The sequence below is a fragment of the Urocitellus parryii genome, chromosome 6, assembly GCF_045843805.1.
Source record: "Urocitellus parryii isolate mUroPar1 chromosome 6, mUroPar1.hap1, whole genome shotgun sequence".
NCBI classification, from domain to species: Eukaryota; Metazoa; Chordata; class Mammalia; order Rodentia; family Sciuridae; genus Urocitellus; species Urocitellus parryii.
The window spans coordinates 27920412-27941482 of record NC_135536.1 but is presented as its reverse complement, the minus strand read 5'-3'; the positions used below and the strand labels follow the sequence as shown (position 1 = coordinate 27941482).

The following is a 21071-nucleotide window of genomic DNA, read 5'->3' as shown; positions in this document are numbered from 1 at the left end:
TAATGCAGTCTGAGGCTTGAACCCAGTGCTTCACATGTGCTAGACAAGTGCTTCATAACTGAGCCACAACCCCAGCCCCTCCAGCTCTTTTATTTTTTAAAAAAAGAGAGCGAGAGAGATAGAGAATTTTTAATATTTATTAGTTTTTGGCGGACACAACAACATCATTATTTGTATGTGGTGCTGAGGACCGAACCCAGGCCGCACGCATGCCAGGTGAGCACGTTACCGCTTGAGCCATAACCCCAGCCCCCCTCCAGCTCTTTTAAATATTTTATTTAGAGACGGGGCCTTGCTAAGTTGCTTAGGGCCTCACTAAGTTGCTGAGGCTGGGCTTAAACTTTCCATCCTCCTGCCTCAGCCTCCTGAGCTGTGAGCTGCTAAGATCATAGGCGTGCCCTGCTCCTGTGCCCTTCTAGGTGTTGAATTTTGTCAAATATGGGGCTGGGGATGTGGCTCAAGTGGTAGCGCGCTCACTTGGCATGCGTGAGGCCCGGTTCGATCCTCAGCACCACATGCAAACAAAGGTGTTATGTCCGCCGAGAACTAAAAAATAAATATTAAAAAAAAATTCTCTCTCTCTCTCTCTCTCTCTCTCTCTCTCTCTCTTTAAAAAAAAAATTCTCTCTCTCTCTCAATTAAAAAAAAAAAGAATTTTGTCAAATATTTTCCTTTATCAACTGAGATGATCATGTGCTTTACCCCCACTTCATTGATTGATTGATTGATTTTCATGTTAAACTCTTCACTCTTCTTGCATTCCTGGGATAGTCCCACTTTGTCATAACATATAATCCTTTTTATATACTGCTGCATTTTTGTTTGTTAAAGAACTCTGTATTCATAAGGGATATTGGTTTAGAGTTTTCTTGTAATAAGTGCCTTTGTATGGCTTTAATAATGCTCACCACACAGAACGTGTTAGGAAGTTTTCTCTCCTATTTTTGAAAAAAGATTTGGAGAATACCCAGGCACTGTGGTGCATGCCTGTAATCCCAGCAACTCAGAATGTCTGCAAGTTTGAGGCCAACCTCAGCAATTTAACCAGGCCCTAAGAATAGCAAGCCCCTGTCTCAAATTAGAAAATAAAAGAACTAGGTTTGTGGCTTAGTGGTAAAGCACTGCTGGGTTTATTGCTTAGTACCAAAAAGGAAAAAAAAAAAAAAAAAAAAAAAAGGAGATTTTGAGAAGGATTGGTATTAAATATTCTTTAAATGTTCGGTAACATTTGCCAATAAAACCACTTCATCCTAGGGATATTGCTCAAGAGGTTTTTCATTATAGTTTCAATCCTTTGTTAAAGGTATATTCAGATTTTCCGTTTCTTCTTGGATTAGTCTTGGTAGTTGTGTGCTTCTAGGATTTATCTATTCATCTAGGTAACCCTATTTGTTGGTGTAGTTATTCATACTATTTTCTTTTCTTTTTTTGTAGCAGGAATTGAACCCAGGAATGCTTAACGACTGAGCCACATCCCAGCCCTTTTTAAAATTTTTATTTTCAGACAGGGTCTCACTGAGTTGCTTAGGGCCTCCCTAAGTTGCTGAGGCTGGCTTTGAATTTGCACTCCTCCTGCCTCAGCCTCCCAAGCCTCTGGGATTACAGGCATGTGCCACTGTGCCCTGCCATCGTATTTTCTTTTAATTATTTTTATTTCAATAGAGTCAGTCTCCAAACTTGAATGCTATTTTAAAATCCTGTTTCTAATACAGCCTGAGAGTTGAGGTTTATTCTTTCATTTCCCATGTTAATGTAAATGAGATACATATTCTCTCATTTCTAATTCATATCAGAAATCTTGACAAGTCACCGACTTACTTATTTCATGCAGAGGAAACGAGAAGGGCCAGTGTCCCTCCCCCTGGTTACTGAAGGAAACACTAGAGTCCACCTTTGACAGAGCAGATGTTCATTTCAGTATCATTAACTCAGTTAAGAAGCTGAGACAGTCCATCAGAATTCCTGGAATTTAGAGGCCAAAGGCACTTTCACAGAGCATAGAAACAAATTTTGACATCTTTAAAAAGAACATGTACAAGGACTATTTCCTGACCCAGGACAGTGACTGCCTTTCTTCATTTTTGGACAGGGAGGGAATATTTTAATATTTTCTGCCTTTCTTTCTCTCTCTTTTTTTCTCTCCAGTTCTGGGGATTGAACCCAGGGTGGGGCTGTACACTGAGCCACATTCCCAGTCCATTTTTCTTATCTTTTAGTTTGAGACAGGGACTTGCTAAGTTGCTGAGGCTGGCCTTGGACTTGTGATTCTCCTGCTTCAGCCTCCCAAATTCCTGTGATTACAGGTATGAGCCACTGCGCCTGGCTTGTTGAGGTTTCTTTTGACTACCATTTAGGAATCCATTAGAATGTACACAGTGGTGAGAACTGTAATCCCAGAGACTCTGGAGGCTAAGGCAGGAGATTTGAAAGTTTGAGGCTAGCCTCTGCAATTTAGTGAAACCCTGTCTCAAAAAAAAAAAAAAAAAAGAAAAAAAAAGAAAGAAAGAAAGAAAAGAAAAGTCCAAAACAGAGAGGGATGGGGGTGTACCTCAGTGGAATTGCACCCCTGGATTAAATCCCTAGTACCATACAAAAATAGCTAAGAATGAAATATCATCAGATCAATCCTTGCAGGGTGTTATTGTTTTATTTTTGCAGTGCAGGGAATTAAACTCAGGGCCTCATTCCTGCTAGGCACATGCTCTACCATTGAGCTACACCTCTAACCTGGTGTTTTGTGTTTATATCTTCATTGGCCCTTTCCACATACAATCTGCTGGTTGGGGTATCAGGAGCTGGTGGGCAGAAGCAGGGAGACTCGGGGCTCAGTGCCCCTGGGCGTGTATGATTGGTAGGCTGTAAGTGAGGAGTTCCCCAGCTGGTGCCCTGGGTGCTCTGTACCAGGTTGAGCTGTCTCATGACTCTGGAATCTCTGTCCTTTCTGAGCTCCACCACAAAATGACTGCATGAGGGACAGAGGAGAAACCACTGGGCACTGGTTTTGGTCTCAGACCTGGTTGGAATCTTGCCACTGAATGACCTTAAGCACAGGACTCCCCTTTCAGGGCCTGTTCCCCATGGAATATGTAGAAATATCTAAAGTGGGATAAAAACAAGGAGGCATGGGGGCAAGCTCTGAGGCAGGACTGGCTGATGGCCCTGGGGAAAGGGACAGGCCAGGAGGTGGGGCGAGGTGAGCCGCTGCAGTATTTTAAACTTTAATGTGGTGAGCAGCCAATTCGCAATTGTGAAGCCCATCATGCTGCTTGGTGGGAGATGTAGGGGCTGAGAGAAGCAGCGGGGACCAGGGAGGAGGTCACTGTAGTTGTCCAGACCAGGTTGGTGGTGGTGGGAGGGAGAAAAGGGGTGTGCTTCACATGTCTTTTGGAGTTAGAACACACAGGACCTAGTGCTGGCTGGGATGGGGAGAAGGGACTCCTGAGAGTCCCAGGTCTCTGGCCTGAGTTCAATGGGGTCCATGGAAGCAGTTCCCTGAGATAGGCAAGATGGAGGCTACAGGTGGAGCAGGAGAGGGGCTCAGTCTCTCTGAACATGCTCAACCTGAGACTCCTAAGCACATTATTTCAGCTCCTGGAGTTCAGCCATTTCAATCTGGCTATAAAGGAAAGGAAGCATCTTGGCCCTCATTCTCTTCAAGTTTTGTGTGAGCCATAAACTTGTTCCCCAAGCCCAGGCTTGGGCTTACTTTTCTCTTCCTTTCACCCTTGTGATCTGGGGTCAGGGACTGGCCCAATGTTGGGTAAAATTCTTTTCCCTGTCTTGAACTTACTTTACCATGGAAATCTTCCTAGAAACCTACTTATAGATGGCGAATGCAGTGGCCCAGCGGTCTGGGAGGCCCAAGGTTCCCCAGCCCATGTCTCTTGCCTGATGCCCAGGGACAAGGCCATCCAAGTCCTATCCCACCTCTCAGGTGGTCTCCATAGCCTCCAACAGGGATCCTAGGCCCACTCTGCTGACTTGTTCTTTTCCTGGGATGGATTGTCCAACAACTTTGTGCCTCTAGAGGGCGCCCTCTTCTCTAGGGATTAGCTCAGCATCCAGATATGGATGTTAACATATCCCAATATCCAGATATGGCATCACCCAGGAGCTCTTGGCATTGACAGGATGCTTCTAGAAAAGCAGTCTTTACTGAAGGCAACTGGCATTGTCCCTCTATAGTTTCTTAGGACAAAGTCCAGCTCTGTCCTCTATAATGCAGAACATGGTACACAACTACCTGTGGTCTGAGCCAGGAATAGAGGTTGGGTGTTACCTGTCAGTTCTCACCACCATCAAAATACTGAGATGGCTGAGTATCCATAGGGTTCCTTATCCTTTGCCCAAGGCAAGCATCTCCTTCCCTCCTTCCTCTGCCCACAGCCTTTCCCACATCACTTCCTCCCCCAGTGGCAAGTTCTCTGTCCCAGGTCACCAACTCGCTATCCTCAGTAGAACTTACAGGCTTGATTTAGGGGTATTGTTTTACAAGGACTCAAAGACCCCTGCATATCAGCTATAGCCCAAGCTCTGCAGCCTTCCTCTCTGCTGGGTCTGCAGTGAGGAGGAGATGAGAAAAGGCGTGGAAAGTGCCGGATGTGGGAGGAACAGCAGCTGTTGATAACTTCTGTGTCTGTAGGTGTTGCATTCATGGATTTTTTAAAAGAAATTTAGTTGAAGAGGGACATAAAGTCTTTATTTATTTTTTATGTGGTGCTGAGAATTGAACCCAATGCCTCACATGTGCTAGGCAAGTGCTCTACCACTGAGCCCCAGCCCCAGCCTGCATTTGTGGATCTTTGATCACAAGCTAATATTCTTCACCCACCCTGATCCTTCCTGACGTAGTTTATCCTGGAATCTAAGTTGTCTTCTCCAACACCCAACCCCTTGGGAAAGGAGAGAAAGGAGTACTCCAGGGGTTAAAGTGGATAAAAGAGACACACAGCACAGGGAGAGGGAAGATATGCAGGGAATTAAAATAAGTTAACAAGGGATTTTTAAATGTTCTGTTTTGCAGTAGGCTAGATAATGCCCCCAAATCATGAACCCTTGGCAAAATTCTGTTAATGGTCTTCTATGGTTTTGTATGGGAACTGGCATTTGGGGGGATTCTGAAGGCAACTGGAGATTCTACAATATCACAGCAGTTGTTCAATTTTGTAAATGTTTTGCACTTGAAGTTCTCTTGAAGCATTCTCCTGTTTTAAGTTTTTCAGATCTGCCATGTGCCACACAGAGCAAGGGAGTTCCAGGAGAGGTAGCCCTGGCCCATCTTGCTCCCTACTATAGTAGGCCTGGAATTTAGAATGGCACTCCACATGTGGCTGGTGTTCAGAGATATCTGATGAAGAAATACAGAAACACCACCATTTTCAGTAGCTGAACTACATAGTCCATAGATGGCTACCCCACAGTCACTAATATTCCCAAGTGATGGGTATACACTGCCTCCTGATGCTTCCTTTCTTTGGTCTTTTGTTCCTTGATCTCTTTGTGGCTTTTCTCCCTTTCCTGACTCCCTTCTGGCCTTCTTTGAGATGGGATTCCAGCAGGTGGACAGGGGTGGATGGATGGAAGACCTATCAGTAGGGTAAACCCAATAGCACCTGGTTGGGGGTTGGATAAGGGGCAGAAAGGGTATGTTAAGGACCACTTGAGTTTTGACTTGTGTGACTAGACAGTAGTATAGCTCACTTTCACAGGAGACTCTAGGAAAAAGCTTTTGGGAAAGACCATGCAAGCCGTTTTTGGCATGTGTTTCAGTCTGTTTTCTGCTGCTGTAACAAAATAGCGCAGACTGGGTAAATTATAAACAAGGAAAGTTGATTTGGCTCATGATCTGGAGGCTGGGAAGCCTAAGATTGAGGATCTGTATCTGTGAGGGTCTTCCTACGGTCTTCACACAGCAGAAGACGTCACATTACAAGGAGAGAAAGGGTGAGGGGAGAGTCTGAGAGGAAAAGGGGGCCAAACTTCCACCCTTTTATATTGAACCCAGTTGTACCATATCAGCCTCAATCCACCAGGAGGGCAACACCCTCAGGACCTAGTCACCTCTTTGAGGTCCCACTCCTCATGTCTTATAATAGCAATTGAATTTCAACATGAGTTTTGGAGAAGGCATCTTCAAACCACATAGCATTCAGTGTGAGGGGCCTTTACTATACACAAATAGATATGGTAAGCAGACAGTGGCTGAAGGTGACAAAACACTGCTTTCCTGCCCTCCCCTACAATCCAGGGCCCTTTAGCAGAGTGCCGGAGGGGACAGCACTCTACCTGAGTCTATGTAGGTCCCTGGGAGCCAAATGGGCAATTACTGGTCAATAAGCTTGTGCAATTACTTCCTGGTTGATGCACACCGCATTTAAAAACAAAACATACTTGACCTGTCATATACTATGGAGGGCCTGGCCTTCATATGGGTTTCTACCAATTCCTAACACCTCTTAATGCCTCTGTCTCTGAGGTGAGTGAAAGACAGGGAGTCCAAGAAGCCAAGAAGGACAAGTGGTCTCTAAAAGGTTAGCAGTAACATGCAGAAATTAAGCCAAAGGGAGTCCTCCCATGCCCAGACCCCACAGCTACACAGACACGTGCCCAAGGGGTGAAGTCAGGGCAATCTGGGGAAGCAGGTGTTCCCTTAACCCAAGGAGGAAGTTTCCCATTAGAGCTGTTGGAAGACAGGCAGGGCCAGTGCTGGAGGCATCTGAACAGAGGCTCAAGACCAACTTGGAGGCTGGAGTGTTACCACATGCTTAGCACATGTAAGTCTCTGGGTTCAATCCACACCATCTAAAAAAAAAGATGGGTAGAACCTCTTGGAAGGGTATGTCCAGAAGATTCAAGAATGCGAAGAAGGCCCCTTTAACCTTGAGAGTGTGGCTGAAGGGCTACCATGGGCCTTTCTAGTGCCATAGTCCTGCAATTCCTCAGCAGCTCTCAGGGGGGAGCTCCAGAAGAACAGGCCTGAGGCCGGCCCGCCCCATGGGCTAGGCTGCACTGGTCTGGGGCACATTTCCTCATGTAAGAAACTTCCACTCTCACATCTCAGATCATTTTATAGGGTAGTAATAAGGCATTAAGTAACCACAAATCTTAAGAGTGATTAAAGTTATTTCCCTTCTAATTCCCATTCTACCTAATTTCATTAAGTGGGAAAAAATCTCAGATGGGTGCTACTATACCTAACTCTTCTCAAACACTTCTTAAACTCTGCTCTTTTCCCCCCCACACAAAGACAGCAAGCTTCAGGCTCAGTTTTTGTAGGTAAAGTGTGTAGCTGCAATTTAAAAACACTGGTTTTCATTGTTCATATAGTTATTGTCTATTTACATCAAATGTAAAATTTCTTTAAAAAAAAATTCATTTAGCCAGGCATGGTGGCATGTGCCTGTAACCCCAGTGACTGGGGAGGCCCAGACAGGAGGATTGCAAGTTCAAGACAAGCCTCAACAATTTAGCAAGGCCCTAAGCAATTTAGCAAAATAAAAAAATAAAAAGGGCCAGGGATGTAAAATGTAACTCAGTGGTAAAGTGCCTCTGGGTTCAATCCCTGGTACAAAAAAAAAAAAAAAAAAGTGAGTTAGTCATTCTTTTTTTTTTTTTTTTTTGGTGGTCCAGGCTAGCCTTGAACTCCTGGACTCATGCAATCCTCCTCACAAGTAGCTAGCTGGAACTGAAAGGCCAGGTTCGTCGTCGGAGATTAAAATGCACACACACAGATAGCAGTGACAATGATGAAGCACTTTACTGCAAGCTGGTGCTAGTTTATATAGAAAGTGAGAGTCAGTTACCTTAAACCAGGAAGCTCCCGGGGCCAATCATAGTAAAGGTCAGATCATCACCTACGGTGCACGCACGTCCACCCTGCATAAGATTCATGGGGGGCACGAGCTGTCCACGATCACGGAAGATGGGAGGACCAATTAGAAGGTTTTCAAAATAACTTGTTATCCGCCCACTGGCAACTTGCCCACCGCCATGTTGCACTAGGGGCTCCTTATCTGAAAGGCCTGGGGAGTTCTAGCTGCCCGCTGGCAATTTGCCTGCCGCCATGTTTGAAAGGCCCGGGGAGTTCTCAGGGAGACTCCCAACAGGAACTCTAGGTACAGACTATACTGAGAGTATTTTAAAATATTAGGAAAAGTTGGCCACAGAGGTACATGCCTGTAATCCCAGCAATTCAGGAGGCTGAGGAAGGAGGATTCCAAGTTTGAGGTTAGTTAGCAACTTACCAAAGCCCTAAGCAATTTAGCAATATCCTATCTCAAAATAAAAAATTAAAAAGGGCTGGGGGTGTATCTCAGTGGTAAAGCACCCCTGGGTTCAATCTCCAGTACCAAAATAAATAGATAAATACTTAAAAATACATTAGGAAATGCTGGACAGAGTGGTACACATCATAATCACAATTACTTGGGAGGCTAAGACAGGAGGATAACAAGGGTATTTTTGTTTTGTTTTTTTCTGCTTTTTGTACTAGAGATTGGGGTTCTTTATCATTGAGTTACATCCCCAAAACTTTTTATTATTTATTTTGAGGCAGAGTCTTGCTAAGTCACTAAAGCTGGCCTCAACTTGAGATCTTCCCTCTACAGCACCTTGAGTTGCAGGGATTACAGAGATGTACTACCACGCCTGGCTGAGGATTGCAAGTTTGAGGCCAGCCTGAACCATTTAGTCCTGTCTCAAAATAAAAAATAAAGAGAGCCAGGTATTTAATTTAGTAGTAGAGTACCCCTGGGTTCCACCCCAAATACAGAAAAACAAAAACAAAATACCCACAAAAACCCTATTTTAGCTGGTAAGGAGAAGGACATTTATTTTCATCTGGGTTAGGATAGCAAAGACAGAGGCTGGGGGTGTGGCTCAGTGGTGGAGAGCTCGGGTCTCGCATGTGCGCATGTGCGAGGGCCTGGGCTCCATCCCCAGCACCTACAGGCAGAAAGGCCCTAGAGATTAGTGGTTCCTGGACTTTACTACACTGCACTGGCCCACGGAGGTGTAGTAGGGACAAACGAGGCAAGGCACCGAAGATAGCAGGAAACAGTTTTATTTGGCTGCAGCCAGGTTTAGAGGGCATAGCCTTTGCTGTAGTCAATCAATCCCCTGAACCCCAAGTTCAGGTAGTTTTAGAGTTTTATACCCAGTGTGTAAGGGGAGGGGCTCAGAAGTTCACAGTCTGCAGAAGTTCACATAAAAGCAGCTTTTTCTTTCACTGTTCTGGGCAAGTTAACTCTTCAAGGACAACACCTAAGAAGGGAAGAGCTTCTTCTCTTTTTTTCTTCCCCCTGCCAGCTGTTACCATGGAGCCCATTTGTAACTTAAAAATGTAGACATCTCTGTGAAGCCCAGCTCAAGGCCAGAGGTCTTGTTTGCACATTTCTTCAAAGTACTATACTGGATACGTTTGTGAAAAAGTAGTAAGGGGGTGTCCAGCACCTGGAGTGCTGGTATCTTCCCGGCCAGTGGCAAGTAAACAGGGTGACACGAAAATAGGAAGTTTATCCACATTGGACTCTTTTGCAGACTTTTTTGCTGACAGTCCCAAAATCAGCCATGGTGAAGAGGGCTTTTCTGTGGAGAAAGGGGGTGCCCACTTCAGAGGGAGGAAGTGAGAAGTGGAAAACCATGAGCAGCAGGTGCCAGGGCAAAGGGGAGAGCTCCTTCCTTCTAAGCTCTGAGGTTAGACAGTCAATAAAGAAGATCATTTTATAATAGAGAGGAGAGTAAGAGCAAAAGCTGCAAAAACATTTATTAATGTTTATTTTATTTTTTCCTTTAAAAAAAGATAAAAAGTCAGTTAATTAAAGTTAAAAATCTATCATTACAAAATTTAGTCAGGTGCACACCCTGACCCTTCATTTCTTGTAGCATGCCCTTTTAAACCTTTCTTCAGAGATAAAGCTTCTGGAGTTCCTCCTTTGGAAGTGACCAAGGTTGTCCAGACCCGGAGGACTCTTGTACTTTTAGTTTGGTTGATGTTTCCCACTAGAGAGTGCCTCAGGATGTCTTCATCCGTTTTGCCAGTCACCACAGAAAGGATTTAAGTACTGAAACGATGTAAACCAAGAGTTCTCCAACCTGACCAAATTTGAGGAGTCTAGGATTTAAGTACTGAACTAAATATGCTCATAGGAAATCTCCGTCTTAGAAAGAAAACAGACCTAAGGAATCCCAGCAAAATAGAAACTCTGGCTTGAAAGATGTCAATATTTCAACCTCGGAAGGTAGATGTCTTGTTGAATTAGATGAGACATTGCAAGAGCTTGTTTCAGAAAAGGCCAGTACCAAGCCAAAGTCAATAAAACTCCCCTAAGTGAAGAACGAAAACAAATGCTTCAAAAATAACAGAAGAAAGGCAACTTCAAAAATTAAAAGAACAGAGAAAAACTAAATGAGGAATATTTAAAATGGGTCTTTGTAGACCTGAGGCATCTTGCTTTCTTTTATCAAACCAGAATGCTATGAAAACTGAGCCAAAAAAGACTATTCCATCTCCTTCATGGATTACAAGATCAAAGGCCAAAGACCAAATTGAACAAACTAAGATTGAGAATGGCATTGATGTTTGAGCAATCCAACCTAGTCAAAGACAGATGTCAGAAAAGAAAGTATTAGACAAAGAGAAAACAGTTGTGCAGCCTATTTGCCCATATCAGTGAGAATGACTCGATCTGCTACTAATGATAATGAACCTGAAAGAAAGGCATCAAATAAAGGAAGACCTGTGAAAAAGCTAGAAACAGAACCTGATAAGGTTGTTTCTTTCAAACTTGATAATAAAGAAAATACTTTCGATTCACAAATCAGTGCAATAAATGGAATGGATCCAGATGGAACCTTATAAAAAATGTAACTTACCTGAGATAAATCCTGCAAAAACCAAAGGGAAGAATTCCTTTGCACCTAATGAGTTTATGTTTCATCCACTGGATGGTTTGAAGACCTATCAAGTAACAGTCATGACTCCCACAGGTGCCAATGCTTTCTTGACACCCATTTATACCTGGAATCCTTTAAAACCAGAAGACTCAAGAAGCAACAAAAAGAAATCTTGACCCAAAAATGTAAAACTTACTCAACCAAGACTGTACAGCAAGATTCAAATAAATTACAGTGTCCTTTGGGTTCTCAAACAGTTTTGAATCAAGAACATAGCTTAAATCAAGATGAAACTACTACTAAAAATTCAAATGGCCTTTCAATAAAAGATGTCACATCATTTGAATTAAATGAAGATCTGATGTCTCAGCCAACATATGATGTCCATATTTCAGAAACTGAGAAACTGACTTCACACTGCCTTGAGTGGGACAGAAAGCTTGAATCGGACATTCCAGATGATGCTAAAGATGTTCTTTGCACAGCAGTTGGTCAAACAAGACTCCTTATTAAGGAAAGAGTCAAACAGTGTGAAGGACCGGAGAATGACTGTGAACATAAACAAGGTGAAATGGAGACTACCTGGGCAGAGCTGGATGAATTTGGGGATATGGTTAGTTTTCAGATGGAAGATGTAAACTAAGAGTTCACCAATCTGACCAAGCTTGAGGAGTCTAGATGGCAAAACAATAGCACAAATAAAAAAGTATTTGGGAAAAAATCATCTCAAGCATGGCAAGTAAACCAAAATAAGATGATGGTGGAAGGACTGCAGCTGGAAATCCCCTCGCTGCCATAAATAATGCAATGAGGCAAAATTAAGCAGGAAGAACACACTGAGGCAACAGCCCAATGACATCAAAGGAACTTGTCAAAATAGTGTTGATGCTGGTTTTTCAGAGTTGAGAGTCCTGTTAAATCATCCTCAGAACTTTCTTCTGAACGTCTTTCTCAAAGACACAGAACCCCTAAGTCCACTGGATGCCATACCTGAGAGCAAGGCTGATGAAGATCTGCTAGGACAAATGACACCACCGGGGAATCCTGATCCTGGGAGCACCAAAAGTGAACATGTTGATAAGAAAATTTTGTTTTCAAATATTTCTGAAAGCAAGAATAGCATAGTGGAAGACGTTCAGTGTCCTGGATTATAAGGTTTAATTGAAATAAACCATGATGAATACAGAACTAACAAAAAGGAAGAAGTTTCAGATATTGCAGAAAGAATGGAACTAAATTCTTCAATTACCTCACAAGATGTTTTGATGAGAAGCCCTGAAAAAAATATACCATCACAAAATACCATCTCACAACAAGAAGAAACTAAGTCTTCTCCGTTAGTACTACTTGATAATAAAAGTATCATTACTGAATGCCACCTTCTTGATTTGCCTAAATTTTAGTAATCAACTGGAGAGGAGAGAGACATCAAGAACATGCCAGACACATCTCCTTTGGAGATAATCCGATTACCTGTTCACCTCTAAGGCCCTCAGTGAAGAACAACCAGAAGAGTTTTGAATTTGAAAATAAATCCAAACATTTTCTTTATATTATCAGTGCTGTGAAATATTCTTAGACAATTGGAAGTTCACTTCTATTCAATCCACTTATATATTGTCATATAATGTTTTAATATTCAGTGTTCTTCTAAGTGAATTTTGGATATACTATTTCTCAGGGGAAGTAAGGATATTTTGTCTATTAACCACACAGAATGAAAGGTATGTTTTTGTCTTGTCAAAAAAACAAAAAACAAAAACCTTTCTTCAGCAAAGATGAAGTCATCTGTAAGTAGTCAGCATTTCCAGAGTACAGAGGCCCTGGCTGAGGCCACAGAAGCAGCCGTGAGTAGACCTTAGTGTTCCTTGTAGGGCCACCCTGGGCTGGGTCCACTGCTGCAAGAGCTCCTGCATGAGACATGGGAGGTGAACCTGGGGCTCCTTCTTGCCCCCTTGGTCTTCCTGGCTTCCTGGAGGCTGCTGGGCTCTCCTCCTGGTGGCCATCCACATCCCTGGCTTCACTCCTCTTTGGCTCTAGTCAGTTCCCATCTTCCTTCTCCACAGAGTTTCAGAACCCAGGAGTGAAACTAAGAGAAACCACCACACAGCAATCAGACTGCTCAGCCACCACAAAAGAAAGCAATCTATTCCCTATGCCACCTTGACTGTCCAAGGTGAGGAGCCCCTGGCCTTAGCCAGGCCTAGCTTCTGGGTTTTTCCTTCCCCTCAGTCTACCCTCGTGAACACTGGTACCTTCTCAAGGCTGGACCGATGTCCCACGCTGATAAATGTCATTCCCAGCTGCTGGCCAATTCGGTAGAGGTCACTCTCCACCTCCTCTGTCAGGGCACTAGTGGCTTCATCAAGCACTGAGGGCACATACGACAGGACAGGACTTTGATCCTCTGCCTCCTCTAACCCACACTCACCCCCAGCTGGGCCCTAGGGGAGGCTGAAAGCTGGTCTGGCTTACAGGAACCCCACCTTGTGGAGAAGATGAGCCAAGGGAGCCGTGGGCTACATCTGAGAACAGAATCTCTCTTTCTTGTAGTAAGCACAGTGTTACCAAAGACTGCTTAATCCAGGGACGCCCAGTTCCCTAAGGTTGTATCTTTGGAAAAGTCCACACCTGCCACAGGCACAGCTGCGGGATGCCCACTCATTTAGTGGCAGAGCCAGAGAAGCTATATCACAATTCCTCTCACGGCCGGTTTTTGGGATTCAACTGCTGCTAAAGCAAGAAGCTTAAAAGCAGGTATTGTAGCATTCCCAGGGCTGCCCTGAGGTGCCAGCTACTGCTTCTCTTATGCAAGGGACAGAGAGATGCCCAGCCATGCCCAGGTGTGCTGGGTGTACGTGAACACAAGCTGCTACCCTTGTGGGCACATAAGTCCCTGGCACAGCAGGGCAGGCCTCACCTGCATACTTTGGCTGCAGGTAGAAGAGCCGGGCAAAGGAGAGCCTTTGCATCTCCCCTGGGGACAGGACATCATACCTAGGAGAGAGAACAAGTGATAATGCTCAAGGAAGGAAGCGACAGCTTGATTTTTGCCATGAATGGGTCTGGGCAAGAAGAGGTTCTCTGTGCAGAGGTTGGCCCCAGACAAAGGTGCCACAGCCCTGCTGCCCGTACCAGAGGCCCAAACTCTGTTCTCAAGGGCACAGCTTGTGCCTGATGGACCAAACATCTAGCCTTTGGGGTCAGGGCCTATCCCATCCCTTGGCAGTGCCCCCAGGAACTCACTGTCTTCATGAGGGATCTGGCTGAGTGCCCCCCTCCATTCTTACCAGTTCCAATCCACCTGCTGGTCTAGACCCTCTGTTCTTGCCACCAAGCTGGACTGTAAGAGACCCAGAGGGCATGAAGTCCATGAAAGGGCCCATCCGTGCTCCTGTCAGTCTTAGTCCCCACCACATTAACACTTCTGCACACCACAGTACTGTACGGATGCTATCGACTACATTGTTTAGACTTGTTGGAGCATGGTGATGGTAAAAAGCAGACAGACTTGGTCAGTTTTATTGTTTTAAAATTCTTTACAACCCTCTATGGCCTATATATGATCAATGGCTCCCACTGCCAATTTGTACTCCCACTCTCTGCCCCAGTCATCAGCCAGAGACTTGTGGTCAGTGCTCCCAGGGAGGCTCAGGTCCTCAGGCCCCTGCCCCACTTACCAGGCCTGCCAATTCCAAGAACCTCACAATCCTCTCATCGTCAGTGGAGCCTGCAAGAGAGAGAAGGCTTCCTCAACATGTCAGCTCCTCTGGCTGGCCAGAATAGCTGGGGCACATCATGGGGTGGGGGGTACCCAGAATGCTGGGCTGAGGCACAGGGGATGGGTTATCGTCCTTGATAAGGAAAGGGCCAGCTGAAACAATGACTTCCCTTCCTCCAATGGGTACCCCTCCTCAGGGCGGAGAAGAGAATGTCAGATGAGGGCAAAGTACAGACCCTCAAACAGTAAACAGGTGGAGGAGGGGACCCAACCTGAAACCAGCAGCCTGGCTGAAGCCTCTTCCCATGGGGGCAAGTGAAGTCACAGTCAGGCAGAGCAGGGGCAATTGAGATGGAAGTCATGACCTTAGTAGGTCCAGCTCACCTGAGTCTGGGTAGATTTCCTTCAGGGGATATATCACCTGAAAATAAAACCACACTGGCCTAGGAGGAGGGCTAATGAGACAGAGGGGCACACAACCCCCTCCCTCAGAAACCCCCAGGAACCACCCAGGAAGGCCAGGCTCCGCTCCACCTAAGCAGAGTTGGGACACTCTAGCCAGAGAGTCCTGTGGGAGACAGGGCAGAGAGAGTGGGGTACGGCCACTGCAACCTTCAAAAGTGATTGGGAGAGGGAGTGGGCAAGAGTCTGAGTCTCCTGAGGGCTCAATAAACATGTTAACTGGCCAACGCCCTCAAAGATCTCCCTGTACCCAGCAGTTGTTTTGAGTACATGGAGGGAATCCACAGATGCTGAGTAGAACATTCTTAGAACCCAGTTTCTGGGCTTGCCACTTTTGTGTGTGTATGGGGAGGGTAGTACTGGGGATGTACCACTGAGCTACATCCCCAGCCCATTTTAATTTTTTGAGACAGGGTCTTGGTAAGTTGGCAAGGCTGGCCAGGAACTTGCAATCCTCCTGCCTCAGCCTCTGGAGTCACTGGGATTATAAGCATGGCCACTTTCTTACCCCACCTTCTGTCCAGTAACTCCCTAGGGCCTGAGACCTGTTGCCCTGCTAGAGGTCCCAGCTAAGCAGGTGGGGTGAGGAGAGAGAGCAGGCCTCTGATCAGGCTGACCTGCTCCCGAAGGGTCCCATCAGTGAAGAACGGCTTTTGTGGCAGGAACAGCACCCCATGGGGCCCAAAGTCGGTCAGCATCTGCACGGAGCCTGAAGAGCCCACAGAAGCCTCCATTTTGAGATCTCACAGAGAAGGTAACTGCCTCTCCTGTCTTGACTCTCCCCGTCTTTCCCCAGCGAAGAAGGCTGGAGCCCACCACACTGCCCCCTCCCCCGGGGCCAAGGAGGGGTCAGAGGCAGGGAGGGCTGGGCTCTCACCCCGTGTGCTTGCCCAGAGGCCGCCCAGAACCCGCAGCAAGGAGGTCTTGCCCGTGCCCGTATTGCCCGTGATGAGCAGACTCTGCCCTTCGCAGATCTTCAGGTTCAGGTCCTTGACCAGGGGTATGTCAGAGGAGGGGGCAGAGATGGAGACCCGCTCAAGCAGAAAAGCTGTGTCTGCTGGCTCCGTGGCTGGCCGTCCCGAGGCTCTGGGTACAGAAGAGAGGGGTAGGAGGGTAGGCAGCGTGAGTACTGCATGGGAGGCGCTGCTTCTCCAGAGACAGCCTTCTGCATTTGGAGTTTTATGTTAACATCTCAACTCCCTGGACCTCAGAACCTCTTATGGAGACAGGCTATTCACAGAGGTGATGGTGAAAGGCTGTTGGGGTGGACTCTAGGGGCAGGACAAGAGAAAAGGCCACATGAGGACAAGCAAGAAGATGACTGTCTGCAAGCCAAGAGCAGCCAAAAGAGAAACCATCCCTGCTAACACCTTGATCTTGTACTTCCCGGAACTGTGAGAAAATTAATTTCTGATGTTGAAGTCAGTCTCAGTCTGTGGTATCGTATCCTGAGTCCATTAATACAGGAGTGGATGCTGGGGGTACCTACTCAGAGACCCACTGGGCAAAGCCCCAGATGTGACTGATGTTAATCAGTCTCAATGCCCATGAATCATAGATATTCTTCTCAATTGGAAGGCAAAGAAACCAGGTCAGGTGGCTGAGAAGCTTGTTCAGAGTTGCAGAGCTGACTTTGGCTAATTCTAATGTTGGTGGGTCATGGTGTGATCAGAAAACTGATAGTAACATGGGAGTAGTTAATACACAGGAATAGAACTCTGGTTAAGCTCTGGAATTCCTAGCTCTTCGTGGATGCTTATCTTCCCCACAGAACAGCAACCCAATTCCTACAGTTCCTGTGTCATCCTCCCAGCCTCCAGGCCCACAGTGACATGAAGCTTTGTGTGTGTGTGTGTGTGTGTGTGTGTGTGTGTGTATGTATGCCCCAGGGATTGAACTTGAGGGCACCTGACCACTGTACTATACCCCCTGATCTTTTTATTTTCTTATTTTGAGACACTAAGTTGCCCTGGCTTCAAATCTGCAATCTTCCTGCCTCAGCCTCCTGAGCTGGGATTAAAGGCATGAGCTACCATGCACCCAGCCTAAATAGGTCAACTGTTAAGACATTCATTCTTAAGAAATGAGAGCTGAACACAGGACCTGTAATTCAGATTGTTCCATTTTTGAAAGCTCACTATGTGGCCAGAGTCCAAGCACTTTCTAAGTACTATAAACTCTAATCCTCACAACCAGGCAGGAGGAAGGTTTCATAACTTCGATATTTAGAGATGAAGAAACTGAGGCCCAGGAGCTGGAGATGTGGCTCAAGCGGTAACGCGCTCGCCTGGCATGCGCGGGGCACTGGGTTCGATCCTCAGCACCACATAAAATAAAATAAAGATGTTGTGTCCACCGAAAACTGAAAAATAAGTATTAAAAAAAATTCTCTCTCTTTAAAACAAAAAAAGAAAAGAAAAGAAACTGAGGCCCAGAACAGTTAAGTAATCTCCCAAGAAAAGTAGAGATGAAGCAGATCCTGAAGACAGGGCAAGGTAAGAAACATTCCTGATTTCCAAAGATAGGAGAAGGAAGACATCTCTGGATCAGCATGAAGCACAGAGAACAAAGAAGACACACCCTGCAGAAAAGGGCAGGCTGGAGCTCAGCAGGAAGAAGAGGAGGGGGTGATACCATTCAGGTTTTTGTTTTTTTGTTAAGGGGCCCAGGCAGGTGTGAGCACTTTGCTTCCATCAGCTGGGGGATGATGTAAACCCGAACACTGGGTGCCAAACCCTGTGACAGCAATCACAATGTGCTTGGCACCAGATGGAGGTTGCTTCCACTCACCTCACGACTCTGTTGCTACTTAGCTGGGAGGGGTAGGGCACCAGGGTGAACCCAAGCTGGGGATTCACGAGTACTCACTTGTCCAAGTCCCACTCAGTCTCATCCTGGACCTCACAGTCCTGCAACTTCAGGGCCATCTCCATCAGAGCCTCCTGAAGCTCCCCAATCCTGAGCAAGAAGCAAGAACCTGAGGCAGGGTCTGGGGTGCCAGGTGAAGTGACACTGACTCACACCCTCTAGTATATGGGGAGATTTTCTGTTCCCTTTCCCACTTAGCTGCTTCTTCCAACAGCACACACTCAGTTCAGGGTCCAGTGGGGTGGGATGCAGCCTCACCTGTGTGTGTAACCAGCCACGTCTGACAGCGTAGTGGAAAGGTCGATGAGTCGGGTGAAGCAGTTGATGAGGTACATGCACACAAAGGCATTCTGGACAGGATGGAGAGTGGTCAGTGCCAGCCTCAACTCCCAGACCCTGGGCTCAGACCAGAGGATGGGGTGTGCAGCATGAGGGGTCACCAGGAGGGATTCTTACCTTGCTGACCAGAGTGCTCAGCTCTGTAGGGGTCAGGTCTCCATAGACCCCACCGAAAATGGGGATTGCGATGACAACATAACTCAGGATGCTGCCCAGATAGTCAAAGGTGTTGACACCAACTACAGGAGACAGAAAGTGGGAGACCCATGAGCTACTCTAGTGCTTTGAAGGGGACACAATCCTTGGGATGGGGAGCAGGAAGTCAAGCAGGACCACAATTCCCCTGGATCCTCATTCTCCTGAGGACACCCACGGCAGAGACAGTGGCTCCCCTGAGTTAATTCCTTCATCAGAACACGTTTCTCAGGACAGGTAAACAAGCACAGAGGTACAGGAAGGGAAGTGGACCATTCCCACTGTATGGTTCCCACCTCCAGGGAACCCTCTGCTTACTGTACAGCCAGAGCTCTTTGGACATCAGCTCCCTCTGGGTCTGAAGGAGTCTCTGCAGCCTGCGGTCTGTCCTCATGTGCTCCACATGCCCAGCTCTGATGAGAAAGGCTGGGATGTCCACAGGGCCTGCAGGGGCACCCCACCCCTCATCACGGCCTCCTTTAGGGACCAAGCCCATCCAAACAATCTTAGCTTCAGACCCTTTCTGTCACTAACAACCATTCATTGCTTGTTCTGCCTCATGATATTGTTTGTGGAAAGAACACACACTCTAGACTTGGCCAGACCTGATTCAAATCCTGGCTCTAGCCAGTTTTTAGGCAGGTGACAGTGGCAGGTTACGTAAGCCTCTAGGACCTTATTTTTTCTCATCTGTCAAATGGAGCTAATAATACCTACATAATAGGTTAGGCTGAGAATTACGTTTCTGGATATAAAGTAGCAGACATGAGGGGCCCTCAACAAAAGCCGCTGTTATTAACCAAATAAATAAATTGCAGCAGACACTACTCGCCAGGCTCTACGCTAGTCAGCCAGTGCAATGAAGAAGTGGACAAACAGTTCTTGACTTCCAGAGGTCCCAGTTCAGAGGTCATGTGGACACACTGCATCGTTTCTGGAGTATGGAGTGTGAGCATGTCTGTCCTCAGGGCTATGGCAATAAACAGACCTGCCCACTAAGGAAGCCTGGGAAAGCGCCTTGGAGCTTACTTGGGGCTTCAAGGATAAGTAGAAATTCTCCAGGCAGAAAAGATGGAGAAGAGGGGGGCACTTCAGATTTTGCATAGAGAGGCCACAGAGGAACAATACCTCCAAGAACTGTTTTCCCCAAAGCTGAGCAGAAGCTGCAGAATCTGAAAGCAAATTCGCCACCCATCCAACTCTCCCCACCCCACCACTCAATCTGGCTCAGATTCCTAATACTCCGGGTGTTCCCAAGTAGTGGTAGATGCAAAATACAGCAGAATCTGACAGAAGAACAAAGGACACAGGCCATTAGATCCACCCCAAGTACAGCTAATCCAAAAATTAGCAACTTCTTAACATAAACCTCTGGGCCCTGGACTATCAGTCCAAACACTGATAGTGGCCTTACACAAGGTAGAGCTCAGGGATTGCCCTGGTCCTGGAGGGAAGGGACATTTCACAACACTGCCATCAGGAGACAACATATTCTGGCGGTGTTTGTGGGGAGTAGGTCTCCTGAGAAGTCCCATGCTACAGAGAAAAAGAAACAGTCTTGGATGTCAGGTGCTAGGGAAAAAAGCTAATTCACAACAAGAAAACAGAGGTAGAGGCGATGCATCAGACATCAGCAAGATGGCGACACATCCCCTCATTTTATTCTGTGGCCATTTCAGGTCCCATGTTAGGCACTAAGACTAAAACCAGCTACTATAAGGAGACTCCAGCTAGGAGTCTCCTAGGACCTAAGGGCAAGGCAGAGAAGGGCAGTTAGAGGGTCTCAGGCAAATGTGACAGTGTTCAGTATGAGCTCTGGGGGTGGGAGAGTTATCAATTTCAACTTTCCTTCTTGGGTACTACCTCTGCAAGGTGGAAGGGGAACTCTCTCTACCAGACTCACCTGTAGAAAGCAGCAGGCTCAGCGTTCACCCGAATTTGCATGTGCTTGAACCTAGGCAGACCAAAGAGAGATGTGTACTAACAATGGCGAGCTCTGGATAGAGAGGAAACCCCTCCCTAAGAGCTCTGGCTGCCTCAACCAACCCTTCCCTGGTCTGTCTTAGGGGTGGGAAATCCCAAGGCCTGTTGGGGTAGCAAAAGCCATGCAAAGACAGGGCCACCCTCAGCTTTCTAATGAGAGGACAGGACAGGTGCATTCCTGTTCACAATCCCTCCTCTCCATAGGCCCAGCCAGGAGGCCAAGAAAATCATAGAGAAAGGGCTGGATCAATTAGATGACAGCCCCAACAGACCTGAGTCATGTTGGTTAGACCAGAAGCACATGAGAAGACCCAGGGAGAATAAGGACTTTGGCGGGCTGGGGATATAGCTCAGTTGGTAGAGTGCTTGCCTCACATGCACAAGGCCCTGGGTTCAATCCCCAGTACCACACAAAAAAAAAAAGGAGGCAAGCAAGGAATTTGGCAATGGACAACCAGACACTGTTCTCAATGCTTCTCATGTATGTTTGCCTTATTCCTTAGTAGGCAAACATACATCCCATTCTAATCTGTAGAGATAAGAAAACCAAACATTTGAGATGTTGAAAGCCTTCACCTGAGATCACGCAGCTAGTAACTAGCACAGCTGG

General features: G+C 46.4%; 1 protein-coding gene, 1 non-coding gene and 1 pseudogene across 2 annotated transcripts; 2 read left to right on the top strand and 1 right to left on the bottom strand.

The window, feature by feature from the left end:
- Nucleotides 1-9084: 9084 nt before the first annotated feature.
- Nucleotides 9085-20429, bottom strand: Abcd4 (ATP binding cassette subfamily D member 4). Its single transcript, XM_077799785.1, has 13 exons — nucleotides 20382-20429; nucleotides 18797-18891; nucleotides 18401-18522; nucleotides 18203-18294; nucleotides 17945-18034; nucleotides 15954-16162; nucleotides 15694-15785; nucleotides 14999-15035; nucleotides 14574-14623; nucleotides 14184-14236; nucleotides 13814-13890; nucleotides 13149-13264; nucleotides 9085-12982 (listed from the first exon to the last, which is right to left on the bottom strand). The coding sequence occupies exons 1-13, from the start codon at nucleotides 20420-20422 to the stop codon at nucleotides 12914-12916; spliced, it is 1143 nt and encodes a 380-aa protein (XP_077655911.1). The 5' UTR covers nucleotides 20423-20429; the 3' UTR covers nucleotides 9085-12913.
- Nucleotides 10136-12296, top strand: LOC113191193 (disks large-associated protein 5 pseudogene; annotated as a pseudogene).
- A 371-nt stretch (nucleotides 20430-20800) lies between the features above and the next one.
- Nucleotides 20801-20874, top strand: Trnav-cac (transfer RNA valine (anticodon CAC)). Its single transcript has one exon. It is a non-coding gene; the product is annotated as a tRNA-Val (tRNA).
- Nucleotides 20875-21071: the final 197 nt, after the last annotated feature.

Excerpts from the sequence above, each read along its gene's own strand:
- Abcd4 (XM_077799785.1), bottom strand. The coding sequence starts at position 20,422 with ATGCAAATTCGGGTGAACGCTGAGCCTGCTGCTTTCTACAG. Across the intron at positions 13,891-14,183 it reads CAGCAGGTGGATTGGAACTG|GTATGATGTCCTGTCCCCAG; the intron begins GTAAGAATGGAG and ends TCTCTCTCCTAG. Across the intron at positions 13,265-13,813 it reads CCTGCAGCCAAAGTATGCAG|TGCTTGATGAAGCCACTAGT; the intron begins GTGAGGCCTGCC and ends ATGTGCCCTCAG.